Below are 20,985 nucleotides of genomic sequence, written 5' to 3'. Positions count from 1 at the left end.
TTAGCTGTGGCCTTAAAACTTAGATGGGTGTGTGTTTTGGTATTTTTTTATGTTTTCTGATTGCCTCCAGATAGATGAGATCAGGAGATGGGCTTCCCTTTTCACTCTTCTTCCTGAAAAATTTCAAGATGCCATGGTTGGCTGTTATGACACAACTCAGGATTTAATTTTCAGCCTGTTTCCTTTTTAGTCTGCCTGTCCTGCCCCACAACCCCTGTTCAGGCAATGATAAATAGTTCAGGACCAGCTGTGGCTGTTTTGCAATGCTGTTTGGTTTTAAGTGGAAACTGTCCCTTTAAATTTTGAGATCTTTGCGTATGCATAGTAGAACCCTCTGAGGGTGGGGATAGGGTGTCCATGTGATCAGGCACCCCCTCTAGTCACCAGAATGGAGGTGCACAGACAGCGAGAGGCCAACAAACAGATATGAAAAAAATAATGTCCTCACCTTTATCTCCATGGTTCTGTCAGGTGTCTGTGGCTGTTCTTATCCTTCCCCGGTTCAGTGTTGCCCAAGATGGTCACTTGGGGAGCAGCTGAGTGCCTTGGGTTAGAAAGCACTGGATTTGTTGCTTCTGCTACAAATTCCACTGGCTATAAGCATTCCAACTTTCTAAATACTCATTTTTAAGTAGTTCAGAGTTCTGGGGCCATCCCCTGAGACTGCTTGGTCTGGTATTCTGTGTTGTTGCTGATGGAGCTCCTCACTGCACTTCCACCCTATCAGGCATTTTGTTTGTCTCCACCTCATCATTATTCTTCAGTGTTGTGTGGTATTCCATTGTGTATCTGTACCAAAGTTTGTTTAATCATTTTATTGATGGTCATTTAGGCTGTCTTCATCTTTTTACTATTGTGAAAAGTGCTACAATGAACATGGGTGTTCATATATGTAGTCTATATGCACAGTTCTCATTTCTTGAGGATATATACTAAGTAAAGGGATTGCTGGGTCTTTCTATTTCTAGATTTTTGAGGATGTGCCATACTGTTTTTCCACAGCGGTTGTACCTTATAGTCCCAACCAGCAGTGTAGGAGGGTCCCAGTGCAGGGGGTGGTGGGGTGGGGGAGTGAGGAGGTTGGTGGTGGGGTGGGGGAGTAAAATGCTAGCATGTTGTTTTGATTTGTATGTCTCCAATAGAGTCCTGTGTGAGACTGTGGGCTAATGCATCAGACTGCAAAGTCATTTGAACTGCAAGGTCGGTGGTTCAAGCTCATCAGCAGATTATTGGAAACCCTATACAGGGTCACTGGAGTCCTGGTGTGGTACTGTGGGTTAATGAGCCAGACTGGAAAGCCGTTTGAACTACAAGGTCAGTGGTTCAAGCTCACCAGCCGCTCCTTGGAAACCCTATACAGGGTCGCTGTGGGTCGGAATCGACTTGACGGCACTTAACAACAACAACATACAGGGTCACTATGGGTCAGAATCAACTGCACTTAACAACAATAGAGTCCTGGTGTGGCACTGTGGGTTAATGCACTGGACTGCAAAGTCAGTTTAAGTCCCAAGGTCGACCACTCAAATTCACCAGCCACTCCTCAGAAACACTAAACAGGGTCGAAACAAACTGGATGGTACTTAATAATAATGGCTAATGATCTTGAATATTTCCTCATATGTTTGTTGGCTTCCTGAATGTCTTCTTTAGTGACGTGTCTGTTCATGTCTTCTGCTAGATTGTTTTTCTTGTTGAGGTGAAGTGTTCTACACATTTTAGAAAGTAGTCCATTATCTCATGTCATTGCCAAATTTATTTTCCCTGTCTGTGGGTTCTTTACTCTTTTGATATGCATAAGTGTCTCATTTTTTAGGAGGTCACAGTCATCTATTTTGTTGTCTGCTGTTTGTGTGTTGTCAGTTATGTTTGCTAGTATATTTATGCCATGTATCAGAGCCCTTAAGTTTGTCCTTAGTTTTTCACTGATGAACTTTATAGTTCTAGGTTTCACATTCAGGTCTTTAATCCATGTTAAGTTTGTTTTCATATGTGGTGTTTGATATGGGTCTTGTTTCATTTTTTTTACATATGGATTTCCAGTTTTGCCAGCACTATTTGTTTAAGAGACCATTTCTTCCCCATTTAATGTGCTTCGGCCCTGTGTCAAAGATCAACTGACCATAGGTCTATGGATTTATTTTTGGATTCTCAATTCTGTTCCACTGACCTATATGTGTCTTTCACTGTACTAATGCCAGACTGTTTGATTACTGTGACTGTGTAGACGGATTTGAAATGGGAAAGCGAGGGCTTCCTTCTTTGTCAGTTATGCTTTGGTTATCCACGTTTCATTCTTTTTTATATAAAGTTAGTGATTAGTTTTTCCATCTTTTTAAAGAATGATGTTGGAATATGGATTGGGATTGCTATATGTCTATAGATTGCCTTGGGTAGTATTGACATTTTCACAATGTTGTCTTCCCATCCTTTAGCATGGTATATTCAGTTCTATAAGAGTTTTGTTGTTGTTGTTACGTACCCTGGAGTCGGTTCCGACTCACAGTGAGCCTGCACAGGGTTTCAGAGGCTGTAAATCTCTATGGGAGCAGAATGCCTCATCTTTCTCCCGCGGAACTGCTGGTAGTTTCGAACTGCCGACCTTGAGGTTAGCAGCCTGATTCGTAACCACTACGCTACCAGAGCTCCTTAGTTTATACATTTTGTGACTCTTTCATTGGAAGCATAGGTATTATGTCTTCTTCTTCAGTTGACCCTTTATACATAAGAAAATGTACATGCCCCCCTTGTACGATTTTTTGCCTTGTCTATTTTATCAGGATTAATATTGCCAGTCCTGCTCATTTTTGATTGCCATTAGATATTTTTCCCATCCCTTGAATTTTAGTTTGTCTGTGTATAAAGTGTGCCTCTTATCGGCAGCTTATTGAAGGATCCATTTTTCTTAACTATTCTGCTACTCTGTCTCTTGATTGGTGAATCTAATCCATTTACATTCATTATTATCATTGATAGTTATGAACTGGTTGCTGTCATTTTACTGTGCTTTTGCGGTGTTGCTACTTTTGTTATTCCACATAAATTTCTACACTGAGTTAATTTTGCTTGTGGATTTTGTTTTCTTTACTGCTGTTGTTTTTATGTTTACTTAATATTTCTGGTTTTCCTCTTTTTAATTTTGATATGAAGGTGTATTAATTTTCTTTGAAGTTTCCCTATAATTTATTCATTTTTCATCTGTTTAAGGTAGTCTGTTTTATCTTGAAATCTACTTGACTTCATCATTTAGAAGTTCGGTATTACACTATTCTTCTCTTTGTTTCATAGTTAACTTCATTATAAATGGAGATCTCTGGTTCCCTATTCTACTTCTTGTAGGTTTGATTTGGAGTCCTGGTGTAGCACTGTAAGATAAGCACTGTGGCGCATAGGTTAGTTATATTCCAAGATACTGCCACCTAGTGGATTCCAACTCATTGAGACACTACGTCAAAGTACAGCTTGTACTCCACAGGGTTTTCAGTGGCTAATTTTATAAAAGTAGATTACCATACTTTTCTTCCAAGGTGTCTCTGAACCGTCAACCTTTCTTCATAATCATTTGCACCATCCAGGGATTCCTGTCTGATCTATGAGCGGGGGGCTTCAAAAGTTTGTGGACAACTAAGATCAAAAGATAATGGAATGAAGTGCCCTCCTATAACCCAAACTTCCAAAACTTATTGCTGTTGAGTGGATTCAGACTCAGCAATCCTACAGGACACAGTAGATCTGCCCCATAACATTTCCAAGGCTATAAATCTTTATAGAAGCCGACCATCACTCCTGGAGCAGCTGCTGAGTTTGAGCCATCAAACTTTCTTTTAGTAGGTAAGTACTGAGACAGTAGGATGCCTTGTGCTGTAGGAGTCAAGAGAGCAGGGATCTTTGTTTTATGTATTAATACCTCCCAAGTGGGAGTCCTGGTGTGGTGTAGTTGAGTAAATGAGCCAGACTGCAAAGCCATTTGAACTACAAGTTCAGTGGTTCAAGCTCACCAGCTGCTCCTTGGAAACCTTAAACAGGGTCGCTATGGGTTGGAACCAACTCGATGGCACTTCACAACAAAAACAACAAACCTCCCAAGTGAGCCAACAGTGTCCACAACATCCAATAAATATTTGTTATATGAATAATTATCTTGTTTTAAAGACTGCCAAGAAAATAATTTCTGGCACTTTACTTGATAACATCTTCAGTGCCTCTTTAGACATTCTTCACTAAGATTCACTGAAATCTTGAAATGTTATTACCTAATTATTCAGGATTTTCTGAACATCTGGACTCCTGATGTGGTGCTGTAGGATCAGTACTGGACTGTGAACTACAAGGTCACCAATTCAAACCCACCAGCTGCTCCTTGCAAATCCTCTACAAATCAGAATTGACTCCACTATACTTAATAGTTGAGTATGGACAGGAAGCATGGTGGTTCCATACAGTAAGTACTGGACGTGGTAAGTACAAGGGCTGCAGTTTGAATCTGCCAGCTACTCTGCAGGAGATGAAGTTTTCTGTTCCGGCAGAGATTTGAAAAGCCTTGAAAACCCTATTCAGGGTTGCCATGAGTTGGAACCAACTCAAAGGTACTTACCAACACTATAACACCTTTAGTCATAATCCTCTATAGTTGTTGTTAAGTGCCGTCCATCCAGTGGATTCCAACCCATAGCGACCCCATATAGGGTTTCCGAGGAGCAGCTGGTGAGCTTGAATCACTGACCTTGCAGTCTGAATTTTGCAGTGCATTAGCCCACAGCGCCACACCAGGGCTCCAAATCCTCTACAGTAGGATTTAGGAACTATTTAGAGATCTTGCTTTTTCTCCATGGGCACAGGTTAGTTTCCCTGTATGAAGGGAGAAGCGTGGGAGATAGATGGATGACAACTTGCCAGGATACCCATTTTACATAATCATCTACTGGCTCTCTTACCAGTGTGGTAGTTGATTTCCTCAAATTCCTGATTATAGGTTTTCCACAGTACATGGAAGTGGCAGTCAGGTTAGGCCCCTCTCCTGTTCAAGACTGACAGAACTAAGAATGAGAGTGTACAGCCCAATACAAAGGAACCCAGTGTCTGTCCAGAGCTTTCTTAAGATTTTGTAAAAAAAAAAAAAGTGAACAATTCAGTATTGTTGTTAAGTGCCATGGAGTCGGTTGAGACTCACAGAGACCTTGTATAGGATTTTTGAAGGGTAGGTTTGAACTGCTGTCTAGTACTTATCCTAAGGCACTACACCAAGACTCCAAGAAGTCAGTATACAGATAAGAAAAAGGTTGACACGTTATACAGTTGAGGCATTTTTAATGGCTGTTGTATAGAGTCAAATCTATCTCATGGAAGCTTCATGTATGTAGAGTTGTTAAGTGCCATCCAGCCAGTTCTGACTCATAGCGACCCTGTATAAGGTTTCTGAGAAGCAACTGTTAAGACTGAACTGCCGACCTTGTAGTCAGTCCAGTGCATTAACCTGCAGGGCCGCCGGAGGAGCTGCTCAATAGGGTTTTCCAAGTTGACTTTTTGAAAACAGATCATAAGGCTTTTCTTCCAAGGCACACCTTTTGATGGTTTAGAACTGCCAGGCTTTCAGCTAGCAGTCAACTGGTTAACCATATTCGACATCCAAAGATTCCTTTTTAATGGTAGAACTCCATAATACATTTAGGAATTCCTACTGCTGGGGCCCTAAGGGCTATCCCCATTGTTTAGCTATTCTGGAGTTTTTATACTACCTCATTGTATAATTACCTCCCTTTTTATGAGCTAAATGATATCTACAACCCATTACCAATGAGTCAATTCTGACTCAGAGACCCTATAGGGTGGAGTAGAATTGCTCCCTTGGGTTTCCGAAGCTGTAAATTTTTACTGGAAAAGGCATTCTCACCTTTCTTACACAGCCTTGGGGTTAGCAACCCATGACTTAACCCTCTATACCACCAGGGTTTCTTGATGATATCTATGCTCAAAAATATCCTGTTCCTTGCAACCAACACATAGCCTACTATGTGTGCCCTGGGACTAGAGCTCTTGCCTGAAGGGTAATCTTACTGCCACTACTTGTCATTATTCAACAATATTTATTGACTATTTTCTGTCCTTTCTGCCTCAGGCACACCCATGCCATCAGTTCACTACAGTCACATACTCCTTGACCCAGATCTAGCTTGTTCTCTTCCCTACAGCTTTCCTCGTTTTGATTCTGCGTTTACTTGACACACTGTATAAGGCTTGGTTTTAGTTTACCTGGCTCTCAACTGGCACACCTTCAAGGTACCTATAATCATGTCTGGTTAAACCTATGTACGCAATCTTGGAGAAGACACTCGCTTAGCTCCATTCTGCAATTATTCCCATTTTTCTACTTATCCCCTATTCAACTTTAACAAGATAAACCCTCAGTGGACTAGACGAAATTGAAGATAGCCTCTTTCTGCTGCTTTCAACCATGTGGTAAGCTAGAACTTTCTGTTGCATTGTGAACTTAGCTGAGAAAAGAGAAGGTAAAATCTATAGTGTTATTCTGTTAGGGGAAAATCAATATGCACGTCTTAAAACATCAGTGTTTATAGTTTCAATGTGTTATAAGAGAGGTAGTGTGTCTTGTCATGTACCTGACAGAGTATATACCCAACTCAATGCTGTGAAGTACTTGTGACTCATAATGACCTTTTAAGACAGAATAGAACTGTTCCCTAGGGGGTTTCGAGACCAAATCTTTATGGAAGCAGCTAGCCTCATCTCTCTTTCAAGGAACAGCTGGTGGGTTTGAGCTACCAACCTCATGGTTATCAATCCAACACTTAACCCACTGTACCACCAGGGCTCCTAGAATACATACAGAAATGTGTTCCTTACTATTTTAATCCTGACATATCAAGCCATGGAAAGATGTAAACCTCCTTACTGAGTCAAAGGGCCTGCCAAGAGATAGACTTCAAAGCCACTTACAGAGTCCAAGGAAGTGAAGACAATGGCCCACTAAGTCAGTGCTTTATGCCTTCCTACCCAGGATCTTAAATAGAAAAGGTTCTGTAGATTTTGTTCTGGGAAGGCTTCAAATGCTCCAGACCTATGATTTTCCGGATTAAATGTTAGACCTCAGTTCCACCAAATATTGATTTTTTTTTTCCTATGCTCATAGTATGTTAACTTTATTTATGAAAAAAGTAACTGAATGCTATCAAAAAATCAACATTTCAATGGAATCACTCTATATGGTCAGCAATGGAAGGTCAGAAAAGCAAACTGGAATAAAGAGAAGGAAATATTATGCATTCTGTCTGTATAAATAACATGAAGACATTTAGGATATGTGAAACGAAAAAACAAATTATTAATTTATAAATGACTAATTATTAAGAGTCCATTGTTCAAGTCTTTACCTTTTCTTTGTAAATCAGGAATTCAAACAATGTTGACTATTTTTACAATTATGTATTTGTTTGTAATACAGTAATAAAATTGATAATGGTCAAACACATTTATTTACTCAGTAACTTTGTGGTTGCTATAACAGGAGACCCTTTCGACAAAAAAAAAAAAAAAAAGAAACAAGATTAATCAAAAATTGTAGTATACATGTACTTATTTCTACAAAAAATCTTATATACAAGTTGAGGAACCAAGGTATGCTTTTCTTTAATGTATGGGCTTTAGAACAACATTGTGTAACATTATCCTAATAAAGATGGATTTCCTAGTAGCTCAAGTATCCAATGAAATATTCAGAAATATCATTTTCTTTTTTTCTTCAATCATATTCAGAAAATCTAATGTGTTTACTTGCTTGCTGAGTCTTTGCCAGTCTAATCTTTTCAGCTTTGGTGATTAACTAAGGAGAAAGAAAAGAAGAAATGAAAATGTATCAGGCATCCAAAGAAGAAAAGACAATCATGACTAGAAAAAATTCAAAATACCAGCTGAAAATAAAGGGAAAGGGGTATTAATAGGTTAGATTAAATCAACCATAGTACAATGGATATTAAATCTTTGAACTATTAAAAATCCCTCATTTAATTCTAAGTTAATAAAAATATTACAATGATTATTAGTTAACTATATAGTTGCATTTTTTTAACTTTTAAGGAGGGACCAGGACCTATCATCGTTGTTTGCTGATTTATAACCCCTTTTTATTTTATATTTGTATTTTGAATATTAACAAGACATTTCTTAAATGATTGTTGTTGTTAAGTGTTGTCTAGATGGAATCAAATCATAGGAACCCTGGACAGGGTCAGAAAGCCTCATCTTTCTTCCACAGTGAATGGTGGACTCGAACCGATCTTGTTGTTTGCAGTATAGTGCTCATCCTATGGAGTTACCATACTCCCTCTTAAATGATATTGTTGTTGTTAAGTGCCAGCTAGCCATGTTATCAGGAAGGAGTAATCCCTGGAGGACATTATGCTAGATAAAGTGAAGGGTCAGCAAAAAAGATGACCCCCAATGAGATGGATTAGCACCCTGGCAGCAGCAATGGACTCAAGCATAACAACTGAGGATGGCAGAGGACTGGGCAGTGTTCTGTTACGTTGTATACATGGTTCCTATGAGTCGGAACCAACTTGATGGCACCTAACAACAACAACCACTTTTAGATTAGATTAAAAATCTATTCATCAGTGAGAAGTGACTCTTCAAAACTGTGTGTTTAAAATTCTGTCACACCTGTGTTGTTCAAAAATTTCATGAATTATTACCTTCTTAATATGTGACATGTAACTAATTTGAACAGAGGAGACAATTTTGATAAAATAAAAAAATTTAAATATTTTGAAAGGTTAACAGAAATAAGAAAAAGTTCCAATCTGTCTCCAGTAGCTGCCATCCAATTTTATTAAGCTGCACAAAGTGTCAAGACATTCTTCAGAGGTTTGGGCTAGAATGAGTAAATAAGTGATATCCCTTTTGGCAGCTCTTTCATGATCTTCCTGATCTTTTGTGACAGGTCATCAATTTGCCATACCTATCCTGTTTATCTGTAAGCTTTAAGAAAATAGGACTTTATTACATATGACTGTGTCCCCAGTTTCTAGCAAGGTGGCTAACAAAATGGAGTTATTAAATATTTGCTAAATGAATAAATAGATAAATAAAACAGCATCAAATTTTTTTGCAAGATGTGTGGGCTAATGTGCTGGACTATAAAGTTGGTGTGAAACGCAAGGTTCAAGCTCACCAGCCGCTCCTCGGAAACACTATACACACTAAATAATACTTAACAGGATTGTTGTTGTTAAGTTCCCTCAAGTATGTTCTGACTCATAATAACCTTGTATAGGGTTTTTGTGGTGATGGTGGTAGTTTTAAATTGCCAACCTTGTGATCAGATGTGCAGTCCTTATCCTACAGCACTCTGTCATCTAAACTCTCGAAGGTATTTTGTGTGATACCTTCTTTTACATGAGCTGAGCCACTACTACCATAGTGTCTGTTAAGATCTGTACTTCCAAATGTTTCTGAAACATATTCTGCTAATTATAAAGCGGATAGATAATGCAACAGGTTAAGAGGTCAGGACCACATCTTTCCAATTCAATGGCTGTTGTTTATTGCTACTTGCTGTTCAGTTAATTCTGACTGACTATGACTCTGGAGTCCTGGTGTGGTACTGTGAGTTAATGCGCCAGACTGCAAAGTCCTTTGAACTGCAAGGTCAGCGGTTCAAGCTCACCAGCTGCTCCTCAGAAACCCTATACAGGGTCACCATGGGTTGGAACCGACTCGAAGGCACTTAACAACAACAAGAAAATGGTGACTCTGCTATGGTAGGTTGTGACCTTTCAGAAGCAGATCTCCGGGACAGTCTACCCAGGTACCTCTGGGTGGGTTGGGATTCCCAGCCTTTCAGGTGGCAGTTAAGTACCTAACTACAGAGCTAGTCCCTGTGTTGTTTTCAAGAGCCACTGAGTTAGTTCTGTCTCATAGTAAACCTGAATAAGGCTTTCCAGGAGTGCTTGGTGGGTCTGAACTGTTGCAGTCAGCAGTGCAGTGCTTATACAACAGCACCACACCAGGACCCTGCTGTTAAGTGCTGGCCAGCTAATTCTTACCCTTAGCAACCCTGTATAGAGTTTCTTAGGAGGAGCTGGTGAGCTTGAATCACCAACCTGGCAGTTCAAATGGCTTTGCAGTGTGGCTCATTAACCCACACCAGGTCCCTAGCCAGCATTTGTTTCTTCTGACTAAAGTTTAATTTTCAAAGATAGAATCTTTCCAAGTTTGTAAAAAAAGTTCTAAATTGTTAACTCCTCCTTTAAAAAAAAAAAAAAAATCATATAACTTAAATGAAAATTCACAGCAATTATGAGCATTATCTAAAAAACTGAGCTAATTCAATACCAGCTCTTGATTGATGATTTTAACATTTAAATAATCTCAAGCAGGTTTTGAAATTAACACCTCAGAGACCTGAAAGAGTCTTTAGGAAGGAAGGAGGATGCCCCATTTCAGCAAGTTCTCTATGCAAGAAAACATAATTAACAAAGACCAGTAGGAAACTTCCCCAGAAATTACCTTAAACTCTAAAGGACTGATTAAAGACACTTGATTTTTAAATTAGAGGGAGGGGGAAAGTATAAAGATGACTCAAAAAAAATCAACAAACCTATAATACTAGAAGCAAAGTTTTAAAAATGCTAAACAAGTATAAAAGGATCCACATTACATTTTTTCTCATACTTTCATAATATACAATTTAAAATTAGTTACGTTATCTATTTTGTTCATGTTAAACATGCAAAACATTTTGTGTTCAGTAATTTTAAAGAATAACGTTGACAGGGTAACTAGCTATTAACTATTTAAAAAACTGCCTAGTATCATTTTATACAAACACAAACATAAAATTAGTAAACAAGAGGCTTGTTTTAAATTGTTTAAGATTGGAATACTTGTTGACTCTCCCAGAGAAAAAGGAATCAAGCTTATCATTTCTATAGCTAGCACTAAGTACAGGCTCCCAATCTTATCTGTGGAGCCTCATATCTTTAGAAACTAATCTCTAAATACATAGTGTTTTACCATTAAGACAATCTTCCAATAATTAGTAACCATCAAGGTACCCAGCAGCCAGAAGTTAAGATTTTAACTTTGAAGTAAAATTGATTAGTTAAAAAAGAAACAACAAATAAAAAAAACCCTCTAAGTTAAAATTATGCACAGTTTGGGGAAAATTATTACCATTTATGAATCTGGAAGTATAGATAAATATTCTATCCCAATGGTATAAACTTTGCAAATGTTAGGCAGAGGGAAAAAAAAGGTTATTTTATGATTGATTATATATTACTGACTTTCAGAAGCAATTAATCCTTGAAAAAATTTAAGCTTCAAAAACAGGAAACAAATATGAATTGCTTACCTTTTCAGTGCCTCTTTTCTTTTCTCGAGGCTGATTCAGTTTGGCCTGTCTGTCTACCAAAATCTTCTGCCAATACCTCTGCTCATGATCACCTTAAAAACAAGTAACATGTTCATCATGGGACACAAAACAACAAAATGTAGAAATATATTCAAGCTATAGCATTTAACAAAACTAGAGTATTTACTTTATAATATTTAGCATTACTTTATGAAGCGTATGAAAACTAAATTACGAATTTCATGCTAAAATCAGAAAATACAACACAATAACCCAGAATAAAAAGATTTAATGAAAAAGAAGTTTCAAAAAATTATGATGGATTTTACCAGAAAGGACCTCGAGTTTCCAGTTGTGTTTCTTTTGAATTTCTGTGCATGCATCTATCAGTGCTTGAGCAGCTTCAGGAGTCTTAAATCTTGCATGGCATTCTGTATCTCCTTCTAGCAAGTCAACATAGACAACTTCTGAGATTGCTGCCAAAGTATCCTGTATGAGAGTTCAGTAGAAATACTTTTTAAAAAAGGTTTTGCAATAATTAACAAGTAATCCTAAAGGCTGTGTCAAAAGGCATTATCTAAATTAGTCATTAGAAATAAATATTTAACCTACATCAAATATTTTTTTAAAACTACACAAAAATATTCTTAAAAACAATTTGGATCAAGAAGACAATCTATTTTAACACCAAGTGTTCGCATAATTTGCTTTCATTCATTTATGCTATACCTTTAAATCTGCATTTTTGTTGTTAAGTGCCCTCACATTGGTTCTGACTCAGAGTGACCTTTCATAGGGTTTCTGAGATGCAGCTAGTGAGTTTGAACCACTGACCTTGCAGTTACCAGTATAGTGCTTATCCTACACCACCATACCAGGACACCAAAATCTGTAATTTGTGTTAGCATTCCATCGTAGAACAGTATGTACAAATATTGTGCAGTCTCACTCTTCCCTGCAAAAGAGTTCCAAGTATTGCGGTAGCAAATGAGAAAAAATGTTTTAAAAAAAATTGGAGAAGGTAGGTTTGTACTTGTGGTTCTCAGCTGCTGTTAAGTTAATTCTGACTCATGGCAGCCCCATGTGTGCAGAGTAGAACTGCTCCACAGGGTTTTCAAGGCTATAACTTTTCAGCAGCAGATACACATTACCTTTCAGATAAAATACCCTAGGAATCTCTCAAACAAGTTGTCATCCTCCAGCAAGGAAAATTTTACGTATAACCCCTGCAGTGATGGCAAATTAAGGAGATTCCTGCATTCTTAATCAACTTTTTTCACAGGAGGCTCCAAAGGGTATATACAAAGTCTTTATGTAGAAATGCTACAAATTCTAAATTCATCACCTTCCATACATAAAGCTAAAAAATAAATGAGGGGAGATTCCAACTAAAAAAAAAAAAGAAAAAAAAATAGATCTTCTGACTTTAAGTCTTGGGCTTCCTTTTTGAAGATACACTGGTTAAGATTACTTTTGGTTAAGATTACTTTTGGTTAAGATTACTTTTAGATGTAGACTTTTCAGATCATTGAGTTTAAAGGAAACAACAAACAATGTTTAGAAAAGTTAAAGAACAGCTAGGAAAAATCTGAATCCCTTTAGAAGATGCACCCCAACAGTAAGCATCAGAAAAGTGGCACTTGGTAAATGTTAACTGAATCAATTTCAAAAAGTAAATTAACTAGAGAAAATAAAAAATACAACTGATAACCTTTCCCGTTTTTCTAATTAATACTAATTTTAGGGACAAAATAAGGGGAAAAAAATCTGTATTAAATCCAGGAAATTAGAATGGATTCACTAGTAGTAGTGAGAGTTTTGTAACTGATTTATCAAACAGATTAGATTGTTACAACTCAAAAGATATTTACTAAATATCCATTATAATGTCAGGCTAATCTCCTGATTTAAAACCCTTGTAAGAATGACAAATTAGCTTGGTAATCATATGGGCAAGTCACAGTCAGCAGGAACCATCTTCATAGCTCAGTTTTGTTCCAGCAAAATGTAAGTAACTCTATTGATTAATGGACTTATTTCACGGTTTCAAGTATCATAAATAATAAACTTTTAATTGGTGTAATTTCTACTTAGATAATAATTACTCTTTGATACACATAATGAAATCTATGTCAGCATTCCAAATAACAAGTTACATTAATTTTCCCTGTCAATCTTTTTCATGTTAACAAATGACAGTAGCATTGATATCTCTCAATTTTCTAACCTTAAATTCTATATTGCTACCATAACAAATTTAAAGGCACTTAATAACAACAACCATATACTAAGGGACTAACTAATGGGACTGACCAAATTCCTAATCAATAATGGGACAGAGAATTTAACATTTGTTTTAGTGACATGATCCTGGTGAGGCACTGTAGGAGAAGCACTAGACCATAAGTCTATTTGAACCACAAGGTTGGAGGTTCAAACTAATCAGCCACTCCATAGAAACCCATTACTGGGTCCCTACAAGTCAGCAGCTCTTGAACAACAACATGATTTTAGGACAGGGCTTCAGAGAGTGCATGCACAGAGAGTGAGCCAAACCTTCAATGCTTACATAAGCTTTATAAGAGTAACTGGGCTATGTCAGGATACATGAATTTTAAAACTTTTGGTATGATATCAAAGAACATTTTGCAAAATTGAGTGACTCACCTAGACATGTGACAGAGTAAGGGTGAATAAGATTTGGCAATCCTACACAGAGATATATGGCATCACCAATAAAGAAACATTACTGTACGTGTTGGTGTAAAGGCTACATAAGATAAATTGTATATAATAATAATTGTATAACACTATATATTAAAAAGGAGTCTTAGTGTAGCGCTGTGGGTTAATGCACCAGACTGCAAAGCCGTTTGAACTGCAAGGTTGGTGGTTCAAGCTCATCAGCCACTCCTTGGAAACTCTATACAGGGTCACTATGGGTTGGAACTGACTGGACAGCACTTAGCAACAGCAACTACATATATCATATTAAACTATTATAGCTGAAAACAAACAACAAAAAAATCAAATACCAAAATTCAAACCCTGCATTTCTTTCAGGAAAAAATTTCTAATCTTAAAATAGGACTGACAAAAATAAATTCAATTCATGTGAAGTAATAAATATGTATACATAATACCATGCTTAATGCCAAAAAAATTAGTTTTAACATGTTTGTAAACATGATGTAAATCTTCTAAGAATCTATTGAGAGTTAAGTGTTTCACTAAAACAAATCAATAAATTCTCTAGTGAGTTCGAAAACCAGACAGTTATCTGATTCTTACAATTTAAAAATAATGTCAGACCAACGATAACACTGGTGTTCTGGTGTGGTGCTGTAGGATAAGCACTGGACTGCTAACCACAAAGTTGGCAGTTTAAACCTACCACTAGCTCCACAGAAACCCTAATTTGAGTTATTATGAGTCAGAACATACTTGAGGGAACTTAACAATAATGCTGACTATGATCATTGTTATTGTTAAGTACCATCAAGTCAGTTCTGACCCATAAGGACCCTGTCTAGAGTGACCCTGTATAGTGTTTCCAAGGAGCAGCTTATGAGCTTGAACCACTGACCTTGTGGTTTACACCGACTTTGCAGTCCAGCGCATTAATCCACAGTGTCATACATCTTCCAAAAAATTTGATGTTGTTTTTTCTTAAATCCATTTTCACTGGAAACATTCTAAAAAATATTGGTAAACCATTTTACTATCTTTTCAGGTAACAATGAGATACTACATGGCAACTAACATTTAAGGTACCAATAAATATAAACATAAATGATTATTTTCCTATAGAACAGACTTTTAAATTGTATGCCCTGTAAATCTGATCCATTGAGAAATTTCAATCTTTAGAATCGCTTTACGTTATATCTTAAAATTTACTATAGAGTCAAAAATCTTCTAGAAACGACAAGTTTATTGTAGAGGTAAAACTTCTGATTTGTTTTTTTTATTTTCATATAAAACAAACACATTTTCACACATTAGAGTTACTAAGAGGAGAGAGTGACAACTACCCTGGGGGCTCAAAGGCATTACCCGAACTTGTTTCCTGCCTGGTAGGGTCTCAGCACTAATGATCTTCACAATCACTCCACTCACAAACTGTGGTCCCAATGAATTAACCTCCTGGGGGCGACATTCTTCACTGTTGACTGTTGAATTTGAAAAGGAAAAGACCAGAAGTAAATCTCTTACATTTAACAATTTAACACTTAGGAGGATTACTTTAGAATAAGGCAATGAATGATACTTTGATTTCTTAGGTTGATTTAAAAATTAAATTTCATGCAACTTATTTCAGATTATAAATGAAATAAAGTAGTTTATTACTTTAAGCCCAAACTTTTAGTTTTGAATATTCATAAGGCCCTCTCCCTCTGAAAAAGGCCTTTTTCCTTGAACCAAGCAGCAAAGTACAGAACAAATAGGAGTAAAATACTTTATGGCATCCATTACTTTATGTCCCCAAAGCGAACATCAACTTTGATAATTTTTAGGAACTATTACCTGGAGGATTATGAACATCTGTATCCATTAACTAGGCAATTAATATTTACTAAATTAATTAATAGTGAAAGTTTTTAGAGAAAAGTAGTACAATGAAAAGATCCACTATTTACAATTTGCCCTTCACATATTCTAATATCAAGAAATCACACTTCTGGACAAGTTGACAAACTATAGATTTTTCTAATTATGCCAATAATGTGGATTTTTATAATTTAAGTTCCCCCCCCCCAAAAAAAAACAAAAAAAAAACAAAACTTCCTTTTAAGTACTATGGAGTCCTGGTGTGACGCAGTGAGATAAAACACTGGACCCCACAGCTGGTTTCAACCAGAAGATCTGTAGTTCAAACTCACCAGCCACCCCTTTGAAACCTTATAATAAGAGTCAAAATTGACTCCACAGCATTTAGCAGCAACAAGATAAGTAGCAGGTAGCTAAATGGTTATAAGTCTGGCTGCTAATCTAACAGTTCTCAGTTCAAAATTACTAGAGGTTCGGCTGGAGAAAATTTGAGGGTTTCTGCTCCCTTAACTCAAGTGTGGCAACAGAAGTGAGATTGGCCTGGGATTGGGCAATGGTTCCTTCTGCTGTGTGCAGTGCCCACTCGATGGCACCTAACAACAACAAATGACTTATATAGTCTTGGAAACCCTATACAGTGTCACTATGAGTCAAAACATAACCCACATCACATGGTGGAGATGTGCATGGAGTTGGTTCCATAGTGCCCCTGTACAGGGTTTCCGAGGCTGTAAATCTTTAAGGGAGCAGAAAGCCTCATCTTTCTCCTGCAGAACAGCTGGTAGTTTCGAGCTGCTGACTTTAAGGTTTGCAGGCCGATTAGTAACCACTACACTATCAGAGCTCCTTATGGCACACAACCACCACCATTTGTTGTTATTGTTTAAGTGCCATTGAGTCAGCCTACCTAGTGGTTCAAACTTCCTTTGCAGTTAGCACATTAACCTACAAAGTCACATACAGAATATGACACAGAATATCATAGGATATAATAAAAACTATCTTTTACTTTTTTCGTTTTTCATTCCAGACTTATTAGGTTCTCCATGGTCTATTTCCATTTCTGACTCTGATTTTATTTGGGATATTGTTTTTTTCAAAGAAGCCATGCTGGCTTTTTGTAGAGCTAAATACTCCTTTTTCAAATCCATCCATTCACTCCTGTAAGGAAAAAACAAACAAATGGGAGGTATTAAAATACTGATAGCAGATGAATAAACAAATAATATGTTAAGAAAAATGTAACTATATATATTCACAGTATCTTGCACCTACTTTCCCCTCCAACTTTTCTTTCTTTAACCTATACACTCAAATTATTTCCTTGGTTCACCTCACTTGCTTAATTAAGGGTAGGGAGAGTTGTCCTTATCTCAAAATGTTTTCCATTGGGAATTAAATTCTTACATGTTTTAAATATTGATATTTATTTAAATGAAATTTAGAATTAACTCCTTAAGTAGCTAGATTGTCAGCCAGCCACAGGGGAAATTGAGAGATTAAAATTTAGAGGTTATTTGTGAAACAGCTTTCAATTAGAGATAACATTCCTTAGTATTGACTTGAATCAAAAGGAATTTCTAAGGAAAAAAAAAAAAAAAAGAAATACCCACCCATCAGAAGTAATTTATTTATTTACATGCATTTAACATGTGGATATTTCTGCAAACAGCCAGAGCTCCCCCAGATAGAAACACAATTACTCTACTGGCTCCAAGGGAGCACTCATTGTTACCTAATCTTTGCCATCAAAAAGCTTTTTTGTTTTTGTTTTTTTTTTTTTTTTTTTAAGTGGAGGATATCTACTGGTAATGGTTTTAGCTGTTAACATTGACATCTGTATACTTAAAAAAAAAAAAAAAAAAGTATCCAGACCCACCCAGGATCATACATTCCTTGAGAGCCGATACATTAAAATAACAAAAGTCTCTTGTAATGATTCTCTGAGATAAAAAGGCAAAAGGAATTCAGGACTAGAGAATAGTATAAATACAAGCGCCCAAAGGCTTTGCCTTTTACCCAGCTGGAGAAGAACTCAACTCTCTGGAAGCAGATTCAGGAAGGTAAAAGAAACAGTCTTCAGAAAGGTATGCTATTTTGTTTTCTTTCCCTGGATGGATGGATTTCCTTCCACTTTAACAAGGAGGTCCTTTCTACTAGCTTTAAAATAAGTAAGTGCTTCCTTGTTTTAGTAGAAGTGAATTCAATTTATTCCCAGTTGGAATTTGCTAGAGTATAAAGGGGACACCTTTGGTTTACCAGCTGTTTTAAGTACATTCTTTCTAAGACAAGAAGTGATCACCCTCAAGGTTGGTTCAAACTCACCAGCTGCTCCTCAGAAACCCTATGCGGGATTGCAACCAACTATACTGCAGTTAACAAGGGATCACCTTTGCTTTAACATGGGGGTACCTGCTGTGTGAAATTAAAGTAAGTGCTTCCATGTTTCAGTGGAGGTGTCTCCAAACCGGGACTTTAAGACCTTAAGAATGCTTAGGGTTTCAAGTTTGGGCTCCCCATCACTTAAACGTGGATGTACTTGCTTTGAAACTAAAAAAGTAAGTGCTTCCATGTTTTAGTGATGGTGAGTCTTCTTTCTAAGTTTCTACACGACTTCAGGAGCTCTCCATTTATTTTTTATTGTCTAAATGGACCCCCTCTACTTTAACATGGGGGCACTTGCTGTGACATACTAAATTAAGTGCTTCCATGTTTGAGTGTGGTGAATCCTACTTCCATCATCTTGAATCTTCAATATCCTCATGGTATCAGAAAAGTATTGGTGACATGCCACTACTGTTGCTAATATGCAACTCTGTTCAATATAATCTGGAATTGCACTTTAGCAATGGTGACGGACATCAGCCATTTTTCAACCAGATAGATATATATATATATTTGCCAAACTTACTTTGATAGTACTCTTAATGGTATAACCTCTTCTCCCATTTTATGTCTCTCTTTATGCTTTTTCTTGTGCTTCCTTTTTGCTTTTAAAAGAGATCCGTCTTTGTCTCCTGTATCCTTTTCCTCTTCTGTGGAGACTTCTAAATTTTTGTAACATTAAAAAAAAATCCGATTAAGAAATTTTAATATTCAGCACAATTTCTAAATGGAAAAAAAAACGCTTTAGATTTACCTTTGTTTTCTTGGGAAATTTCCTTATCTTCCTTTTTAACGTTTTCTTTTTGAGCGGTTTTTTTCACTTTAGATCTGGGAGCTAGGCATTCTGCATCTGTGGAGCTCCTCTTCCTCTTACCGGTTTTTACATCAGGTAAGTTTGATGCTTCAGTCTTTTCCCGTTTTTTCTTTTTCTTTGTGAGCGGCTTTTGGGTTTCAGTTATTTCTACTTCTGACCCCTCAGATGTTGTCCTGGATCTTTTTAGTGTACAGGCGTTTTCATTATTTGTGTCTATATTTGCCTCTTTGGCTGGGGCACTATCTTCCTTCTTCACGCGACCTTTCTTCTTTTTTTTCTTTTTCTTTTCTTCTGTAACACCAAATGGATTTATGATGGAATTTGATATTGGAATATGATACTTTCATATATTAAAATATTAAGCTATATAACTAACTTACCAGGTACTTTAAGAGCTGGAATAGGTTTATTTTTCACTGTCTTAGGAAATATACCAGGTTTTCTTGGTGCTTCTTCTGGTGGATTGTTAAGGAACTGAAAAGTGGTATATAAATAAATTTATTGTAACAAGTTTGTTAACATGTCTCCTGTTTCTTTTCTTAAGGATTTTGGACCCACCTACCTCAATAGCTTTTGCTGCTTGTTCTTTTGTTTCAAATTCTACAAAGGCAAATCCTTTCGGATCTCCAGTAGATTTATAGTGTGGGATGCTTATATAAACGACATTGCCACATTTCCCAAACACTTTTTCAATCCAGCTGTGGTTAACATTTTTGGGAAGTAGTTCCTAAAAAAAAAATCAAATACCTTATCAACTACTGCTATACAATAAAATGCTTTTTGTGCTATTTGTCTCCTGTTTCACACTTTTATGTTACATTATATACTATGTCTTACCACATAAACAGTCCGCTCATCTTCATCCTTTGGTCTTTCACCTAGAGGCTTTTTTCTACGGATCCTGGTGCCTTCTAAATCCAACTTAAAAACAAACATTATTAAATTAATAAGAGCTGGATATGTAGATTATGGCATAGTTATATTTATAATCTTTTTTACCTCTACAACAGCTGAACTTTTCAATGCCCTGGCAATTAATTTTCCATCAGTGGTCAATTTTTTCATTTTGTTAAATGACACAAGAAGTGATATATCAACATCTGAAATGAAATGAAATGCCAAGAGGAAGTTCAGTAGATTGTGTACAAAAGCTGTTAGTCAAAATCAAGCAAGAGTTCATCTGGTTTCACTTACATCCATCTCTAGATTTTTCTATCTGTTCTCTCAGAAATCTATCCTTGTGCAGATTTGCATCTCCAAACCAGAAATCTACTTGCTTAGCAATGTCAGCTAGCACTTGTTTAACCCGAGACCTTTTCTTTTTTTCGTTATCTTTTTTCTTTATGCTTTCCTCTTCCAATGACCTGTCTTGAATTTCATTTTCAATCTCCATTCCTGTGAATACAAATTAACAAGTGATACTTGTGAGGCTTTTAAAAATCTTTGGTTGCTGGGGCCAAACAGCTAACACAAAGGCATAAAACGAGCACACTGTAGATTAAATTTTCCTATGTCAGTAAACATTTACAAAACATCCCGCACACACTTATCATCTTTGCAATCACAATCCCTGTGTAAAATTACCATCTTGGTCCTGAATTTGACTCTTACCCCCCTTGTGAAGGTTATATGTCAGAGTTTTGAAACTACCAGCTGTTCCCCTCAGAATGATGAGGCAGTCTGCTCCTTTAAAGGTTTACAGGGTTACTAAGAGTCAGAGTGGACTCCATGGAACAATAACCCCTTTGTGAAGCAGGTTATAAGTTATATAGTTCAATTTGAGAACTATAGAGCATCTGATCCAACCCCATAGTATCTTGTCAATAACCTCATATGCATGTGAAAATATTAATGGTGTTAGTGT

General features: G+C 36.8%; 1 protein-coding gene across 1 annotated transcript; it reads right to left on the bottom strand.

The window, feature by feature from the left end:
- Positions 1 to 7,756: 7,756 nt before the first annotated feature.
- LARP7 (La ribonucleoprotein domain family, member 7) lies at positions 7,757 to 20,514 on the bottom strand. Its single transcript, XM_006872237.1, has 12 exons — positions 20,316 to 20,514; positions 20,121 to 20,221; positions 19,959 to 20,042; positions 19,684 to 19,848; positions 19,502 to 19,595; positions 19,062 to 19,412; positions 18,834 to 18,975; positions 16,922 to 17,083; positions 15,428 to 15,536; positions 11,701 to 11,860; positions 11,372 to 11,463; positions 7,757 to 7,837 (listed from the first exon to the last, which is right to left on the bottom strand). The coding sequence occupies exons 1-12, from the start codon at positions 20,512 to 20,514 to the stop codon at positions 7,757 to 7,759; spliced, it is 1,740 nt and encodes a 579-aa protein (XP_006872299.1).
- Between the last annotated feature and the right edge of the window lie 471 nt (positions 20,515 to 20,985).

This window comes from Chrysochloris asiatica, unplaced genomic scaffold, assembly GCF_000296735.1.
Source record: "Chrysochloris asiatica unplaced genomic scaffold, ChrAsi1.0 scaffold00188, whole genome shotgun sequence".
NCBI classification, from domain to species: Eukaryota; Metazoa; Chordata; class Mammalia; order Afrosoricida; family Chrysochloridae; genus Chrysochloris; species Chrysochloris asiatica.
Note: the sequence above shows the minus strand (reverse complement) of the source record. Positions and strands in the feature narration are given on the sequence as shown.

Excerpts from the sequence above, each read along its gene's own strand:
- LARP7 (XM_006872237.1), bottom strand. The coding sequence starts at position 20,514 with ATGGAGATTGAAAATGAAATTCAAGACAGGTCATTGGAAGAGGAAAGC. Across the intron at positions 18,976-19,061 it reads AATTTCCCAAGAAAACAAAG|ATTTAGAAGTCTCCACAGAA; the intron begins GTAAATCTAAAG and ends AATGTTACAAAA. Across the intron at positions 11,861-15,427 it reads CAGGCAGGAAACAAGTTCGG|GATACTTTGGCAGCAATCTC; the intron begins GTAATGCCTTTG and ends ACTCTCATACAG.